This window comes from Otolemur garnettii, unplaced genomic scaffold, assembly GCF_000181295.1.
Source record: "Otolemur garnettii isolate 467f Iridium unplaced genomic scaffold, OtoGar3 scaffold00011, whole genome shotgun sequence".
Taxonomy (NCBI): domain Eukaryota; kingdom Metazoa; phylum Chordata; class Mammalia; order Primates; family Galagidae; genus Otolemur; species Otolemur garnettii.
The window spans coordinates 1985486-2004442 of record NW_003852406.1 but is presented as its reverse complement, the minus strand read 5'-3'; the positions used below and the strand labels follow the sequence as shown (position 1 = coordinate 2004442).

General features: G+C 43.7%; 1 protein-coding gene across 1 annotated transcript in view; it reads left to right on the top strand.

Annotated features, from left to right (window-relative positions):
• Positions 1-1442: 1442 nt before the first annotated feature.
• The window catches only part of SHC4 (SHC adaptor protein 4), a 123050-nt gene continuing 105535 nt past the window's right edge, over positions 1443-18957 (top strand). The window contains exon 1 of the mRNA XM_003784340.2: positions 1443-2027. Coding sequence (XP_003784388.1) covers positions 1443-2027 — 585 coding nt within the window. The remainder of the gene's footprint in view (positions 2028-18957) is intronic.

Sequence of the window (18957 nt, the reverse complement as noted above, 5' to 3'; positions counted from 1 at the left end):
CCTGGTGTTTCAGCAGTTCCCTCTTCTCCATTCCTAAAGAACCTGCCATTTTTTCCCCAGCTCTGGATTTGGCTTCCTGTGTGCTAAGCCTCTGCGGTTGTCATCATGTCTTCAGAATGCATTTGATAGGTACAGGAAGTTGCACCAGACGGAAGATGGAACCAACAATCAATAAAAAAGAACTATGTTTCTAAGAAAAATGCATCACAGCTTCCCACAGGAGTTGTGAACCATATGTCCTAATATCCCTGGAACAATGGATCTAATTTTTAGCTCTTCTGCTTGGCTTCCCGGCCACCTCAACAAGAAAGAAAATAAATCTTTTAACCTGCTGCTCCCCATCTTACTGAAGATGTGTAGCAAAGACGGCCTTTCCTTTTAACCCATTCATCAGACAGCACGAAATAAAATCTCTCCCTTCTCTCCCCCTTGCTTTATTTCTCCCGGCTACTAGTTTAGTATATTTATGGTGCATGAGTCATCAAGCTGCCGCCTGATTGGATAAAAACCCAGCACCTCTGAGACCGTCAGTCAATTACAGCTATTCTCAGCTTCATTCACAGATTTATTAGCTTGCACACAGAGAGAAATTCATTCGGCAAAGTTCATTCATAAAAATTTCAACACTGTGTGCATCATCCTGCACATCTCAGCCTTGGGCAGCGAATGAGCTTCTGAAAAAAGCTCACAGAGGAGTCGAGGAGGGAGGGAAGCTCTGAGCGAGGGGTGGGCAGGCCAGGAGGGGAATCTGAGGAGCACCGACCGATCGCTACTCAGTGAGACAATGCGGAGCGGCGCTCGTCTCTAGTACTCCCGGCCGGGCCTAGAACGGGATGCGAGGCAAAGATCTTCCCAGGGAAGGCAGCCAGCAGAATCGACGGACCCAGGCAGCAGGACCTTTGGCTCATACAGACATTTCTTTTTTCCTTTTAAAATGAACAATCACTGGAACAAATAAAGGGTTAATAGGCCAGTCATTGCCCCGCCCTGTGGGAGCCGAAGGGGGCAGGTTTGAAAGTTGCTGTGTGCAGAAGGGAAGGCTAGCGGGTGGAGGGCGCTAAGTATTTCTACCGGGCTCCTGCGAGGATGCGGCAGGGCGGCTGGGCCGGGTGCTCGCCGGGTTTTGTGCCTGAGAGTTGGCTGTGAACGACCCCCGCCACCCGGAGTCTGGGTCCAGGCTTTCCCAGCAAGGAACCCAGGCGAGAAGAGCGGTGCGGCTGCCTGGGCAGGGAGGAGCTGAAATCAGAGCCGGGGAGGCGCTTTCCTCCCTGGGCTGTCACCCTTGAGCGGCCGGAGCCAGGCGGGCGAGGGCGAAGGCAGAGTTGGAGAGGGGGCTGCCTGGAGGTGCTCGGGGCGCCGAGGCGTTTGGTGTCCGAACCGTTTATCTACTGGACCAGGAGGCGATTTATGCCACAGTATCCTGTGCCAGGGCTGCCAAGGCTATGCGAGAACGCGGCCAGGACAGCCTGGCAGGACTCGTGCTGTATGTAGGACTCTTCGGACACCCCGGGATGCTGCACAGGGCCAAGTACAGCCGCTTTCGGAACGAGTCCAGCACGTCCTTGGACGAGGGCAGCCCCGGAGGCTCGGGCGGGAACAAGAGCTCACAGCAGCCTCCCTACCCCACCCTGGCCCCTCACCTGCCGGCTGAAGATGCCACCTTGGCATCCCAGGAGAGCCCCACCCCACTGTGCACCCTGATCCCCCGCATGGCGAGCATGAAGCTGGCCAACCCAGCCACTTTGCTGAGTCTAAAAAACTTCTGCCTGGGTACCAAAGAGGTGCCGCGGCTGAAGCTCCAGGAAAGCCAGGACCCGGCACCCAGCAGCCCCGCTTCCCCCGAAACCAGCCTAAATAGGGTTGAGTCGGCACCTTCACTGCAGCCAGACCCGGTGGGGCACAGGGCAAACGCCTCAAGCCCCGACCGGTGCCCCCTTCCCCGCCCTGGGGAGCCGCCCCCCAGGAGCAGGCCGGACAGACACTTCCTGCAGCACCTGTTGGGGATAGGCATGAACTACTGTGTGAGGGTAAGTCTGGTTCCCTCTCTGCGCCTCTGAGAGCTCCTGGGGAGAGAGGCATCTTCTTTTATTTCTGCGAGGGGCTGCACATTACGTGTCTGAGCTGTAGGTTTGGATAAGACATCATTGTGCAACTGGACCCAGGGGGAGTGGAGCTGGATTCACGATTTCCCTACATATATCTGACTTGTACTGAAGTCAGACAACCTTTGGTTCCAGGGCATGAACTGATGTTAAGGAGTAGGTAGTTATCAGCTGTAGTGACAACATCTGATAGAGACAGCTGATTTCGCTGTCCCCACTAGACCAAGCATTCTGACTGGGAAGAGTCAAGGACCTCAAAGCTGATTAGTAATTGAGTCTTGATAGGATATATTGGCCATTGTGTTTCCGATGAATATAATGGAGGTGTAAAGGCTTGAATTGTTTTTTAAAAGTTTAATTCAGCATTAAAAAACACTTCTCCAAACATGGCTAAGTCTCTAACCTAGTGCTACAGCTGGTCTCAGCTCTGTGGTGCATGTTTACTGCCTTCACTGCCTACGCTGCAGCATGAGGCCTTGTCCACGCGTTACGTGCAGAATCTTACTGGCCTTGCATCTGTCCTTGCCCAGTCAAAATCTGGGTAAATGAAGATTTGACCTCTGCCCTTCTGGAGCTCAAATTTCAATCTAGGAGCTCAACAAATGCATACGAAATAATGAGAGGAAAATACTCAGAAAATGCTGAGGGAATTCAGAAAAAAGGGAAGGATTTTTGAGGTCTGCGGTTCATTTATGTGGGGAACCTTTAGGAGAAGGTGCATCTTGGAAGAAATACCGGGTCTGGATTGGTGGCAAGGAGAGTCCAGGTAGGGCAAGGACAGGGACAAAGTCACTGTCTGGGCTTCAGAGGAGAACTGCTGGGTGGACCTGAAAGGGAAAGCGACTCCTGAGGGCCATGGGTGACAAGGTGACAGATCATGGGTGGTTTGGGGACGAGGGAGCAGTGACCCAAGCTCTCAAATGCTAAATGAGGAGTTTGTAAACACTGATTGGTAAATGAGAACCCTCCTAGGTTTGTAGGCAAAACATGACTGGATGAAAATACTTTTAGAAATGCCAATCTGTTGTTTTATTTGCCATGGCTTGAAGTGGGAGGCCAGTGAGAAAGATACTTTTGGAGTTTAGACATGAGGGGACAAGAACACGGAATAAGGTGGGGAGGAGAGAAAGGGGATGAATTCAAGAGCCTGTGAGAGAAGCCTCAACAACCTTGGGTGATCCATCAGATAATTTCAGATCACAATGCAAATAATAATAGACAGTAAAGAATTGTTGAGCAGTGGGTAGACTGATGAGTCTGTTAATTGTTTATGGAGGCTGCAGATGATTATTGACAGGGAGTCATAAGGACTGAAAAATAACTTCCAAATGAAACTCTCAGAATGACATTAGTGATGCCAGTGGCAGAAACAGAGTGAGTTAGGAAGGGGACCTATTTTAAGTTGGCTTGTGACATATCAAATTTAAAGTAATGATATCTACCAGAGGCTAACTTGTAGGTGGGCAGTCATATAGGACTAGCACTCAGGTGAAAAGTCTGATCAGAAGGTATAAACTGGAGAGCTAGTTCAATAACTGTTATTACAAACACAAAATTAGGATCTCAAGGAAGGCCTACTGCTGGAAGGGTTACAGAGAGAGCAGGGGCAGTGTTGGCCAATGGGTAACTAAGACTCCTAAAGAAGATAAACATACGGAACACTCAGCTCTTCCCCTTCCCCACACAAAGTGGCTCAGAGTAGAAACACTTTCATGTGTCTCCTCAAAGTTTATGAGCAAGTTCTCATTTGGCAAGTGGAGGTGTGTGCCAGGCCCTCACGGGAGGACAGTGACTCTCCAGTCCAGGGCTCTCCACACCTGCCTTCTCATTGCACATCCTCTATCTGCAGCCTCACCGTTCCTTTTTCTTGTACCCCCAGCTCCTCCCCACACTCATAGGCCAGTACCACTTTAAACGTGACAAGAGGTGCTGTGTGGTCTCCACTTCCCCTGGGGAGTGCCTCTGCTAGCCTTTTAGATTTTTGGTGAGGACACCATCTGACTTTTCATGGTGCTGAAAACAGACCCCAGGAAACATACTGACCCCATAACCCAAACGAACCATACAGGATTGCCAATAGCTATTCTCTTACAGAGTTAAAATACATGGAAGAACTTACTTTATGAATTTTCATAGAATTCTAACTTTGAACGATGGAAAGGACTCAGAGTTTAGCAAGGTTGATGCCTTTGTGGGGAACCTGAACCCCAGAGAAGTGATTTTTTTTTTTAAGGCCACACAGGTGAGTCAAAAGCAGAGTGAGATCTAGAACTCAAGTCTCCTGTGTGCTGCTCTCAGCTTTCTTCAACACAGGTTTCCATCCTGGTTGATATTCTGTTCCTCAGAATTCTTTTGAGATCGGAACCAATTTTAAAAAATGAAAGGCCAGCCTATTACTCTACAGTGAAAAATACCATACCAAGTGAACCAAAATTGTGATCCCTATATTCCCACCTGTAGAAAAAAGCAAATAGATAAATTTAAATCAAAGCTTGCTTGGTAATGATGGATTCAGAGCAGAGAGGTGAGAGAAATGGTCTTACTGGCAAATTGGCCTAGGGCAGTGGTTCTCAACCTTCCTAATATCAAGACCCTTCAATACAGTTCCTGTGGGTCACTACCCACAGGTTGAGAACCACTGGCTGTGGGCTAGTGGATGTAGGGGCAAGTTTTGCAGAAAAAAATGTGGCCCCCCATTCTACCTCCTAATCCATGTCATACAACTGCTTTTTTCCTTGCCCAAACTTACTTGCTATTTTACTCATTTATTCAACAAATCTGTACGGTGAACCAATGATGCAGCGGACACTGTTGTAGGCACTGAGCATCAGTGAATAAAACTGATCAGCTCCAGACACCAAGAAGAAAAACAGACCAGATCTGAGCCCTTGTGGAACATTCCAGTGAGTGGAGATAGGTCCTAACTGAATAAATGCAGAAACAAGTAAATATAATATTTCAGATGGTATTAAGTCCTACAGAGGGTAATGAAGTGGGGTAAGTGAAAAAGGCCATAGCTGGGGTGGGAATAAAGAAGGGCGTCGTTATAGTTGGTCTTTAGTTCTTGTATCTTTTCTCTTTGTAATGGAGACTATATTTTCTATCTACTTCAGTTAGAGTTGACTTTGGGTTAACGTGACTCTTCTTTTGATCTTATGAGGTAGAATTAATTATACAGTTGGAAACACTTCATGAATTCTGAGAACCTATTTTTGAACAACTCTTCTTCCAACTCAGACTTTAAACTCTCTGAAGGTCTCTCGGGGAAGGCGGCCTAGCAAAACGTTCTTTGACAGATACTGAATCAGGCATTGAACAGTCAGATTCCAGTCTGGGCAAAGTGGTGAGGTGGGTGGAGCCCACTAAATGGTGTCAAATGGTGACTTTGTTCCCACCATCAGACCAAGTCGCATTTCTTTATGAGCTCTTCCAAGTCACTTCATCCATGGTCAGACATTCACTTACAGGCCCCCTAGGTACCCAACACAGTCTGGTGAGTGTGGAAGATACACAACATGACTGGTGCTTTCATGTCTAAAATGAGAGAATTGGCTAGGATGGCCTCGAGAGTCCCTCCCAGTGCTGGTATTTAATGACTTAGGGCTCCTCTCTCCAAGTGGGAGGTGTCTGAAATGTTAAGTTTTCTTTCTCAGCCCCAGCATGGTTCAAAGGCTTAATACAACAGAGGCAAAGAAATTAATGCTGACAGAGCTTCAGTAGGCAGCCACAGTGGTTCCCACAATAGATCTCTGAGGAAGGCTGTACACTGTGGGTGAGGACACTGCGGCCCTAGGAGTTTGTGACCTAAGGTGCACCTCTCAACAAGCAAGCAGCAGGCTGAGGATTCCCATCCAGGGCCCTCTCACTGTAGCGCTCCTCCTTTCCCACCCTCTCACTTACCTCCCAGCAAGAAAGGCAGTCTGGGACGTGTGGGGTGGGGGAGAGGGATGAAGGACCGTTTTCTCTAAAGGGCCAACCCACAGGCCTTGCCCCGTTGCAATCATTTGCATGATTTCAGTCTCCTCACGTCAGCCCAGCCCAGCTGTTTCTCCAGACTTGTTAGCTTCCTGAGGCTGTGGTAACAAGTACCCCAAATTGTGTGGCTTCCAACAATAGAAATCTATTCTGTTATAGTTCTAGAGGCTAGATGTCTGAAATCAAGGTATCAGCAGGGCCACGCTCTCTCTAAAAGCTCTAGGGGAGGAGTCCTTCTTGCCTCCTACAGTTTCTGGTGGTTGCCAGCAATTTGTGGTGATCCTTGGCTTGGAGACCTGTCAGTCTTATCTCTGCCTCTGCTTTGTCACAGTAATCTCCCTGTGTGTACATGGCCAAACTCCCTCTGAGAACATCAGTTACGGGATCAGGGCCCACCCTCATCTTAACTTGATTACATCTGCAAAGACCCTCTTACCAGATAAGGTCACACTCAAAGGTTCTGGGAGTTAAGGCTTCAACATATCTTTTGGGGGGACACAATTCAACCCATAACAGTCCCTAGGAACCTTTATTGCAATATGTTTGCTCACATAGGCCTTCCTTCAGCACCTTTGTGTGCAAATATGAATTTGTGTGAATTTGAAACTGGCACAGCATACTCTTACCATCCAGCCTTGCCTGTCTAATGTTGCCTCTTATTGTTCAACCAGTCAGCTATTGGTTGTCAATTATCTATTGCCTAGACTAGATGTAGACCATGGTACCACAATGTTATGTCGACCTCAAGTAGTTTTTCCATACAAAAACAGAAGTCTGGGAGTGAGAAGACCTGGGTTAAAATAATGGCTCCTACACCAGCCAAATGTGTGATCTTGGGGGAGTCACTTGTCTTCTCTGGGCTTTATTTTTTAAAATAAGAAGTCTGAACAAAATGCAGTCTACAATTCTGAGATTCCAGGTCTTCTTTCCTACCTGTCTGAAATCTCTTACTATTAGGGTTGGTTTTGGTTAGAAAGTATTTCCTAAAGGAAATAATTTTTAGCATCTTCGTGATAGCAGAGAAAGAAAGAATGTCCTTCAGGGTGCTTTAGCTTCCACGTTAGCACCTTCTCACTAGCACTGAGCTGTTCACCAATAAGGCAGAAAGAAGGGTGTTATACTGGCATGGGTGGAGGCGGTATGTGTGGAGAGGAGAGAGGTTGGAGAATACCACCTAAGCGTAGGAATGCAGGGAGGCATGGAGAGAGGGCTGGTCCAGAGGACAGGCCAGGATTGGAAGAGGTGAGTGATGGTGGCTGGGATCCCAGAAGCATGGCATTGCTCTTGTGGTCTAGCCAGCCAGACCAGACTGGGACTGGGTGTCCAACATGATAGTGGCAGAAGCAGTAAGAGCTAATCCTCTATTCTCTCTGGACAAAAGTGTAAGAGAAAAAAGTCCTGCCACATGCATAGACAGCATGGTAACTCCTACCTGGAGAGAGGGAGATTTGTAACTCCAGGAAAGACACGAATCTCCCTGGAGAGATAGTCCCACTGTGTATATATAATAAAGCCAGACCTTGGAGCTGTGGTTTGGTACTCACAGCTGAAGGAGATGCTTTCTGCCTTTCTGAATTTCCCTTTTTTCTAAATTATTGGCAGTTAAGAGGGAGGTGATATAGGTGGGAGGAAATAATTTCAGCTGAAATTGACAACTTGGCATTGAGGGTGTTACATTTGTCTTCCTGTTTCTTTACTGGATAGATGTAGAAGTAAATTCTGCTAGAACTTAGGAAAATCCTGGCAGGTTTAACCTGTTCTCCTGTCATTCTCTTGAGACCTTCACGCGTCCAGTGATCACTTCAGTCCTCCCATATCCCTGGATAATAGAGCATTAGCTGTGAGAAGGAGTCTTAGAGATCTGTTGAGTCCAAGCCCTTGATTTCACAGTGGAGGAAGCTGAGGCTCAGACACATCCCAGACCACACAACTACTGAGTGGGGAACCCAGGCAAGAGCCCCCATTTCTATGTACCGCATTCTGTTTCCTACCCTTCTTCCTTCAACATTTGTCACTCCCTGAACCAAATATACTTTGCTAGATGTCTCTACTTGATTGAAATGCTGGATGTGCTTTTTAAAAAGATCATAATGAAAACTTTTTTTCTAATAGAAAAATTGTCTTAAAATAACAGTGAGAAGAAAAAGGTGAGCACAGAATGCCCAAAGAGCATTGGCTTTGCCAACTTCACCCTTTTGTCTACGGAGGCCCCTCTGGATGGCAGGTGGTCATGTTGGACCAGGGCTTCACCAACTGGCCTCCATTATTTCATTCATCTTCTATAAATCTTGGGGTCATTTTCCCAATGTGCCTTCCTCTTCACTTTCCTGTTTATATTACTCTAAAGCCAGTACCGAGTCATCACCTGGATGGGATTGAACCAACCCTGCTCTGGATAGGACAGTTCCGTCACCCAGGGAGCAATCTGGTGCCCACAGCTTGGAAGTCCAGTCTGCCCTACACCCCTCCCGCCCAGCTTCCCTTAGTTATATCACTTGTATGCCCCTGAAGGTGGCTAGCTCTTTGCCCCACCTATGGCATATGAATGTGAAGACGTCTCTAACCCCTTTGTCTTTCACTGTTCACTTCAGGATACCTGAAAGAGGAGCTGTGAAGGCCTTCTTCTTGGACAAACATGCTGGGCGTTTTTCTTTTATGCAAAGTACAAGCAGTACCAAGGGCTGAGGTAGACCAACAGAGGGGATGCTTCATTCTCAACCTAGAAGCCTTTTCTTGCCTGACAATGTTGCAAAGAATTTTTGAAGGCAGCAAAACTTCAGGATTAGTACAGGCTGTCCCTATTTTGCAAAGTGATGTGAGTCAAGGGTTAGTTTGTACTTCAGTTCTTTGGGGCAATGAAATTTCCCAGAGAAATAGTGCTTGGTAAGCTTTCTCATATGGTTAGGGAGAGGGTAAAATGAAAAAATATGTGTGAAAGCTTAGCACAGAGCCTGCCTCACAGTAGGTCCCAGGGGGAAGGAGAAGAATGGACTTTCTTTGTTTTTTGTTTTTTGTTTTTTTTTTTGAGATAGTGTCTCACTCTGTTGCTCCAGGCTATAGAGTGTCCTGGTGTGTCACAGCTCATAGCAACCTCAAACTCCTGGGCTCAAGCGATCCTCTTGCCTCGGCCTCCCAAGTAGCTGGGACTATGGGTGCCTGCCACAACATCTGGCTAATTTTTCTATTTTTAGTAGAGACAGGGTCTTGCTCTTGTTCAGGCTAGTCTTGAACTTGAATAAGCACTCCATCTGCCTTGGTCTCCCAGAGTGCTAGGATTACAGGTGTGCCTGGACGGGGAGAAAGTTTAGGGATGCCTTGGGGGAAAAAAATTATAATAGACTAAATTTGATTTTGACGTTGTGCCATGTCCCTTTGGCATACTTTCTCCTGGTCAGCTGTGCCACCCTGGTGGAACTTTCTTCCCTGAATCTTTCCTTATGGTGCCCAACAGAGAAGGCCTGCCTTCCTCTGTAAAGGCCCCAAGAATTCCTCTACTGGGCAGCCCGCAAGCATTTGTATTTTAGAAAGCTGTTTATTTACTTCACGGGCTCTTCATTGCAGTATTTCCCAAAATTTGCTGAGGACCACCTATTTCAGTGAAAACACACTTTTAAAAAATGTAGATTCCTTGCCCCATCTTGGACTTACTAGACCAGACTAGATGAGGTGGAGGTGCAGAAAAACAAAGGGGGCGACTAACAAGTGCAGAGGTGTGCTTTAGGGAGTATGCTGCTCAGAGAGGATCGGAGAGGAGGGAGACCAGACTAGAAGCAGAGTGAGGACAGAGATGGGAATGAAGGAGAAGCTGGGACACCCCCGGAAGGAAGAATCCGCTGGCTTCTTCTCTACTTGGAAATGAGGAGTCTGAGTGATGATGACAGGCAGGAAAGTGAGGGCAGAAAAAGTTTAGGGTTGGGGATGAGTTCCATTTGCCTGTGTTGTGCTCAAAGGATCCAGGTGGAAATCTCCAGCAGAAAGTAGAATAGTTAGGACTGAGGAGAAACTGTGGTTGTTACCATGACCACTGGGGCCCATGGCAAGGACAAGCCTGCCAAAGGGAGAGTGTAGAACAGAATTTAGGATTTAGGTATCCCATGGATGCGGAGGAGAAGTTTGAGCAGCATGAAGAGGGTGATCAAGAGAGGACAAGTCATCTAGGGAGGGAAGGGGAGAGTTTCAAGGAAAGAGAGGTTGGTCAAAACTACACCCAAACCCGTGGGGCATTCAAGACAGGTGAGAACTGAGAGATCCACAGAATCTGGCCATTAGTCTTCCTACTCCCCCTGTCCTTTAGGACATTAACTTCAATTTTTGCTGACCACACCACCACTGTCCTCTCACACGCTTGTGGACTAGGACTCCCCATTGTCCAAGTCAGAAATCCAGAGGCCATTCCTGGTTTCTCCCTGCCCTGCCCCACCCAACCTTCCTTTATCAAGTCCTGTCCACCCCAGCTGTGTGGCACTTCTCACATTCACCCATTGTCTTCTGTCCCTACTGCAGTTTCTAAGTTGGGGGACCATCATATTGATGATATTTGATAATATGATATTTTAAAATGTCTTTGATCAGCTTCTTATGGAACTAGTATTCTGTGAAGCACAGGTTGGCAAACTCTGCTACTGTAGCTTTCATTTAAAACCAGGAGATGGATCATCATAATACAAGGTGGAAAGTGATACATGCCTACAACATGGTCAGACACAGTGGTGCAGTGAACTCTGAGAGGTGGGAATGTCTCCTAGCTCCCAGGGAAAGCTTCCTAGCGAGTTGGAGTTTGAAGTGGTCTCTAAAGATTGAATAGAAATTTAACCACAGGGAATATATATATATTTTAAAAGAGCATTCCAGATGGAGGGATTATGGATAAGGAACACAGCTTGTGTACAAGGGAGAGCACTGATTTTAGCTTGGCTAGAGAAGAGGCCACTTGAAAAAGACTGGTGGATAATATTATGAGATTGGAGCCAGATTTTAGCAGATCTTAAACATCAGGTTAAGAAGCTGTGGCATTTGAGCGAAGGCAAGAGGATTTATTTGTGCTAGAGAAGGGAGTGAGTGGAACTGGGGAAGCCCTTTAGGAGGTGATTAGAGCAATTGTCATGGTGAGAACTATGTATATTAGGGTCTTGACAGAGGCAATGAAGTAAAGAAGTAGAGATATTATAGGAGAATAATTTGATGCAGAGGGCAAAGGAAGAGGGTAGAATTCAAGCAGCCTGATTTCAGGTAGGTGGCCTAAGGTAGGGTGTGGAGAAGAAAGACACGGGACCACAGAAGGAGAAGCACTGCTGGGAGGGACCATAAGAAGGTCAGTTTCTGATGTGTTGAGTTCAGGGTGGCAGGCAGAGTCATTTAGACAAGAGGGAGGTTGGCCAGCAGGCAGGCAGAGTGAGGGAGAACGTCCAGCCTGGTGCGCACTTTGTGGCTCAAGCCAAGCAATTAAGTGTCCTTATTGGACAGTTGTCCTTATGGGACAACTGTTTCACCAAGGCAGAGAAATTTTATGTGGTATTCTTAAGGTGGTAAAGAAATGTTTCCTCTTCTTCTATTGTAGACAGGCTCTTATCTGATACTATGGAGACTTGTCACTGTAGAGGGAAAATAAGAATGTTACGCACATACTTTTGACACTTAAACTTATATAAATGAGCTTTTGCATTGTGGTCAAGGCCTTTTCTCTGAGTTTCATGGGCACAATGACTCATATTTCATTGTTCTTGCATAAATTGCACCCATAGTGCCTCATCTACATTCCTCCTTTCAATTTCTTTAGAAGAATGAGCTCTTAGAGTCATCTTCAAAGAAATCTGAGTATAGGAACTGTTTCATTTTTAAAAACATGTCTTTTAGAGTAGTCTTATCTACCTCTAATTTAATATTATTTTTAAAAGCAATTTGCCTTCATAAGGTCTTTCTAAAACTTTTGACTCAATTTTCATAGAATAGCTACCTTTTAAAAATCAACACTCATATTTTATTAGTGTGTTTAAAATCTGCTTAAATGATGCAACTTCAGTAGCAATTCTAATTGCTATATACAGGTGCGACACAAATATAGCAGGATTCTGGGTAAGCCCACGATTGAAGTCTTCACTCCAGAAAGTCTGGACTCACTAGTAGCCTGCTGGTTGCAGCAAGTTGTGGTCAGATGGAGATCAGTCACCAGTTTCATGATATTGAATTTTGTGTTAACAATTCAGCAACGTGCTTTATCAATATGTCTCACAATGGAGTTCTGATTATTGTCATTACTTATGCATGCATTGCTGCATAGTTGTAATTAATGAACCTGTCTAACATTTAATTTTCTTTTCTAGTAAATTTAACATCGTTCTCTTGAAGAGCAGTACTATTGTACTTAATCTTGAAATGGTTACTGTTCAGGAAGAATACTATAGAGAGAGTATCCCGAGGCAACCTAGAAAATAAAAAACATAACTAGGAATGCAACAGATACCATGACTGCCTGTGCAGAATTCTATCCGAGACCCTGTATTCAGGAGAAACTGAATCAACAACTAGAAGGTTATCTCTGGGGATGTTTCTATTTAGAAACTCATCTATAGCCTTTCCCTTTACAAAGAAAGTAAAAAACGTACCAGTTTTGCATTCCCTCCACTGTGGTCAATGTTTTTAGCAGCGGAAGCCAATGAAGATGCCTTGGTTTTTGTTTTCCTTAATAGCAACCTGCATCTTATAGGGTGCCCTTTACATCTCCTTAGGATTTTATAAACATTAAACAAATTAGAATAATGGTTGTCACAAAAGCAGATGGGATTTTTTCTCACTAGCTTTTGTTTGTCGTTTGTAAAAAAAAAAAAAAGTATCTTTCTCATGGGTGATGACATTAACTATTAGAGATACGCTCTAGCGAAACCTAAGATTCTTTACCCAACCAAGTGGATTTTAGGGGAACAAAGGTCTCCAGGATCCCAGTGAATGAATAAGATTTTTCTCTTACGTGTATTTTTCTTAAATGGACAAGAAAAAGGGAGGTCAAGCTGTGAGCACTGACTTTTTGAGTTCATTTTGTTTACACTTCTTTTTTTGGTTAACATATTTTCTGAACTATCAAAGGTAATAAATACATGTTCATTTTAGGAAAAATGCAAATAATACAGAAGGTAAAAAGTGGAAGTCCTTTTTTAGGGTAATTGCCACTATTAACAGTTTGTTTTATATTCTTTCTGACTTTTCCCTGAGCCTCTGTGTGTTGATATACCCACACGGACGTCACGGTTGATGTAGATGAAGATCATACTGTGTGTGCTGATCTGTGACATGCTTTTCTGTCTCTCTGGTAGACCCAGGCACTTTGCATGTCAGCATCTGCTGACTTTCCAGTAGCAGCGCGCTGTCTTAGCTCTTGGGGAATGGGTTGCCTGTCTAGTCACTACTCATTCAGAGACAAAACCAGGGAGGAGCAGGGCCTGGAGACCCCAGCCAGACACTGTTCTGTTTTTATGCTGATTTTTGCTGTTGTTGTTGTTTTTATTGCTCATTTCTGAATGACATTAAAAATGCTTATTTTGGCCAGATGAAGAGATACTTGAAGGAGTTTTGATTTGCAGATAAAATATCTTGAAGTATGAATGTTTGAAATAAATGCCTAACACTTTTCAGAGTGGCTCTAACTGCACCCCCAGCCCCCCCAATTCCCCCAGGATGTACATTATATACAGCACATGGGAGTTGACACTTCCTGTCTACATAGTGTCGGACTCTTAGGACCTGAGTTATTCCAAGTATCTCTGCTCAACCCCTTTAAATACAGAGGCGAGATTTAAAAAATATGTTAATCCATTTAGAGCAGATAGAAGCTGTTCACTTAAAGAAACCTTTATTCAACACTAAATCTTAAATTCTTTATCTTCTATGACAGGCAGCAATCCATTCCAAAGTTCTTTGAAAATAAAGGCTAAACTGCAAATACTGTATCACTGTGCCCCCTCCAATGATCGGAATGTTTTGGGGAGGAAATGTTCTGAATGTATTGCCCAGAGAGCAAGGAAGATGGTATGTGAAGAGGGGGAGAAGGACCGTCCAAGGAAAGTCATAACTTGAAACAAATGAAAGCGATTCTGGCCTGGAATGTGTGATAAATCTCCAAATCGCTCTGCAGAAAATGTTAAGAATCTGATTTCCTAACTAGGCTATCACTTAAGAAAAGGAGGAGGAAGTGAGGGAGGAGAGGAAGAGGGTGGGAGGGAGAAGGAGGCGGAAGGATGAGGAAGGATGTCAGCATTGCTGTGAGAGGCCCGTGGGCCTAGGTGAGCAATGAATATTGATTCTGGAGGCCTCCAGGAAGCGTAATGTGCATACTCCTGGGTAATATATTTATTTATGATTTATACCCTGCTGACTTCCAGAAAGATTCGATATGGCTCACCTGCTAGTGAGTTAATGCTTCCTACACACACTGAGAAAGAACAGAAACTCTTGTGAGTCATTACCCAACCAGTTAAGTGAGTTAAAAGGAGTGGGGCTGTTTCTTCTGAATAAGATCCCCAGCAGACACTGTCATTGACACCAGTAGGAATCCTGACAGTAAAATTCATTGAATTAACATCACCAAGCAATCACTGAATTTTTCAGATAATTGAAGTTTTTCCCTTTAGAAGTCAATCTTCTAAAACTTAGTATTTTGTGTGAAAGTCCTTGTGTAATGAAGATTCTATGCTTCTTTCTCTTCATAGATGGTTGAAAAAAATTTAAGAGGAAAATGCCAGTTTTTTTCTAGATCTATAGTTTATTTTTGATCACAGTTTTATTGAGATATAATTCATGTACCATAAAATTCACTCTTTAACTGTACAATTCAGCAGTTTTTAGTATATCGGGAGAATTGTGCAACCATCACCACTATTTAGTTTCACAACCTTTTCTCAGCCCCAAAAGAAGCCCTGTCCCCATTAACAGTCACTCCCTAGGCTCCCTGCATAGTTCCTGGCAGCCACTACCTGCTTTCTGCACCTGAGAATTTGTTCTTCTAGAGATGGAATGTAAATGAAATCATCCCATACGTGGTTCTTTGTGTCTGGTTCCTCATTGAGCATGACATTGTCAAGGTTCATCCATGTGGTAGTACACATCAGAACTTTATTTCTTTGCATTGCTGAATGATATTCCATTGTATGGATATACACATTTTGCTTATTCAGTCAGCATTTGATGGACCTGTGGGTGCTTCTACTTTTGGACGAGTATGAGTAATGCTGTAATGAACATTCACATGTAACCTTTTGCATGGACGTGTGTTTTCAACTTTCTGGGGTATATAACCAGAAGTGAATGCTGATTGGAATTCAACCTCCGTTTTCTTCTAGTGGAAATGGAACCTTCCTTCTAACAGTCATGGTGCTGTGCTAGGACCATGCATGCCAGCAGGGGCGACTGGAATGCAATAGATCTGTTGCCTCTGAACTCTGCGTCCCCAAATGGCTGAGCTTTATGAATGTATACATCTATATCTATATCTATATCTATTTTTAGAGACAGAGTCTTACTTTGTCGCCCTTGGCAGAGTGCCTTGTGGCATCACAGTTCACAGCAACCTCCAGCTCTTGGGCTTAGGTGATTCTCTTGCCTCAGCCTCCCAAGTAGCTGGGATTATAGGCATCCGCCACAACACCCTGCTATTTTTTGTTGCAGTTTGGCTGGGGTTGGGTTTGAACCCGCCACCCTCGGTATATGGGGCTGGCGCCCTATTCACTGACCCACAGGCACCACCCTATGTCTATATTTTTATAATATTTCACATTCCTTCTGTTCAATGAGCTGTCATTTTTTGCTTTTGACAGAGCATCTTACATTTCAATTTGAGCTCCTGGGTTCTGAAGACGAAAACTTATTCCAACTATTATCTAAATCAAGGTGCTCACCTAAAAGAAAACCACAAGCCTAAGTTTTAGTGTTGACTTAGTAGTATTTTTAAATGTCTTTTGGCACTTACTTTTATATTTTCAGCCATACTTAGGACATTTGAAGTAGTTAGATGTAAGACTTTCAGTTAAGGTGCTATTTTATAAAGACTCCACTTTCAATCAATGGAGATTAATGCTTTTGTTGGCCTATAGGAAAGTCTATTTAAGAGCTGATGAACTGATTCTAGTACGAAACCTTTTCACAGAGTCCTCCTTTGGTAGGAATGGGTCTGCAGAACTGTGACTCTTCAGCTACCATCTGCAAAGCACAAGTTAAAAGCTCCCCTTCTCACTTCGGATTTGGTCATTACAAAAGCTCAAAAGACCAGAGTTTAAATAAGACAGAGGTACATTATGGTACATACATTTATGGTACATTATTGTTACTTATGTAGGAAAAGTCCATTGGTAAGTAGGCCGGGCTTAAATGGTGATCTATAGTCATCAATAACCCAGGCCCCTTCTATCTCTCTGTTTGGCCTTTCTTAACACTTGGCTTCCATCCTCATTCTTGCTCAAGATTGCAGCACAGCAACAGGAAGAAGGAAAACCAAGGACAAATGGTGCACCTGTTGACTGAGTTAGCCCCCTTATAAATAATTTTTCCTAAAGTTTTGCCCAATGATAATCTTCTTTCACCTCATTGCTGAGCAATGTTTGTTTTTAAGCTGGATACATTAGGGATTCTGTTAGTAAGGGGAAAAGGAAGAAAGATAAAAGGTTAAAAGATATAGGTAGGAAACCCAGAGTCTCTGCCCTGGCCTCTGAGGCCTTCAGCACACAGTGTTAAAGACAGAGCATACATTGAGAGACTCACAAGGCCTGTCCCTACACTACTACAATGTTCATAGGCTTAGATTGTTGAAAAGGATGAATGGATACTCTTCCAAAGAAAACATAAAAATGGCCAACAGCTATATAGAAAGGTGCTCAACATCACCAGTCATCAGAGAAATGCAAATCAAAACCACAATGAGATGTCACCTCATACCTGCTAGCATGGCTATCACAGACAAGACAAGGGATAACAAGTATTGGTGAGGGTCTGGAGAAAAATGCGGGGAATGTAAATTGGTAAGACTACTATGGAAAACATAATGGAGGTACCTAACAAAATTAAAAATAGAACTGCTGTATAACCCAACAGTCCTTTCACTGAGTGTATACCTAAAGAAAATGAAATCAGCACCTTGTAGAGATATCTACATTTCCATGTTCATTGCAGCATTATTCACAATAGCCAAGATATGGAAATAACCAAGTGTCAACTGATGGAAGAATGGATAAAGAAATTGTGGTATATATGCACAGCATAATATTTATTACTCAGCCTTAAAAAGGGGGAGAGTCCTGTCATTTGTCACAACATGGATGAGCCTAAAAGACATTTATGGTAAAAATGAAATAAATGAAATAAAAAGTGAAATAAGCCAGGCATAGAAAAAAAATACTTATATGTAGACTCTAATGATGTCAATACGGAGAAGCAGAGAGTAGAACAGTGGTTACCAGGGGCAGGGAGGGAGAGGAAATGGGAAAGTGTAGGGCAAGGAGTACAAACTTGCAGTTACATAGGATGAACAGGTCTAGAGGTCAAATGTACGGCTTGAGGACTATAGTTAATAGTATCGTATTGCATACTGAGTATCTGTTAAGGAAGTGGATTTAAGGTGCTCTTCACTCACACACACATTATTGTTGAAAACTATGATTTTTGGTAGTGGTTGAATTGTTCATCTCAGTTCTTCAAGGGCAGGGTCAGAGGACTTTCTGGTGAATATGGGATTTCAGAAGAATGTTAGAGGGAGTGAAGTTATAAACACACCCTCTTCAGGTAGTATAGGAATGGCTGGCTTAAAGCCCGTGTGGTATTACCTACTCCTCTTGGTTCTGGTTGGTGTGCTCATGAATGCCTTTGGTCAGGGCTATTCAGGCAGCAGTTGGAGGTTTGGACTATAGTCTGTAACTAGAGAGGGAGAGAAGCTGCTTGACTTCTGTGAGAACCTCAACCCCGAACTAGACTTCTCATGAGCTATAACCAACCACCCTCTCCCTGCCCCTAGAATCTTGCTTCTGTATTCTTGTCTTTTCAATGACTTCATTGAACTGTGTCTCCTTTTAGGAAGTCATTACTTAATGTAATAATAATTGGTTAATAATAACTAATAATTAATAATAATAATTGACTGATAATCAACTCATGCTGCTGGACTTTAAAGGAAAACACCCTTTCTCTTCAGCTAAAAATGCTGAGATTTTTTTTTTTTAAAGGAATACAAACTGTAAAATAAATAAATTTAAGGTCCCATTTAAGTTGCATTCTAAAGGCATCAATTCAAATAATATATATAAGGGCATTATTTGTGTTTGATTCACAAGTCTGTGTTACAATTTGATGTCTGTGACAGAGTAAACAGCTTAGAACATTTATGTGCTGGTTTCAAGTTTTGTCCTGCTGGGTGACTTTGTTCAAGTCATAGCAGTGCTTTGAAAATAAGGGAATTGGGGCAAATAGTCTCTTCCAACACAAAGATTTTATAAGTCTTAAAAAATGTGTTGTTGTCCACCATTGGAACATTTCCACTCACACAGACTTAGGCTTGGTCCTGATCATTTATAAGAATATTTGAGATTTCTCCAAAGGTATTCAGACATATGAAGAGAGAAAATATGTCTTCTACCTATGAAAATTGCTTGACTTGGGCGCTTGTGAGAATCTAAGTCATTTTAAAATATCTTATTTGAATCAAGCATTTCACGGATAGTCTCCATTCTTGCCTTCCCAGGCACTGTAACCTCACCATTATTTTTCCTCTCTCCTGCTACCGTTACCCTTTCTATCACATGAACATGCTAAAATCTGTCCCATTCTTAAAATAACCTCCTCCGCTTAGCTTATCTTTCCTCTTTTGTTAAAACATAAATTTCTGACAACAAAACCAAACCAAAAGCAT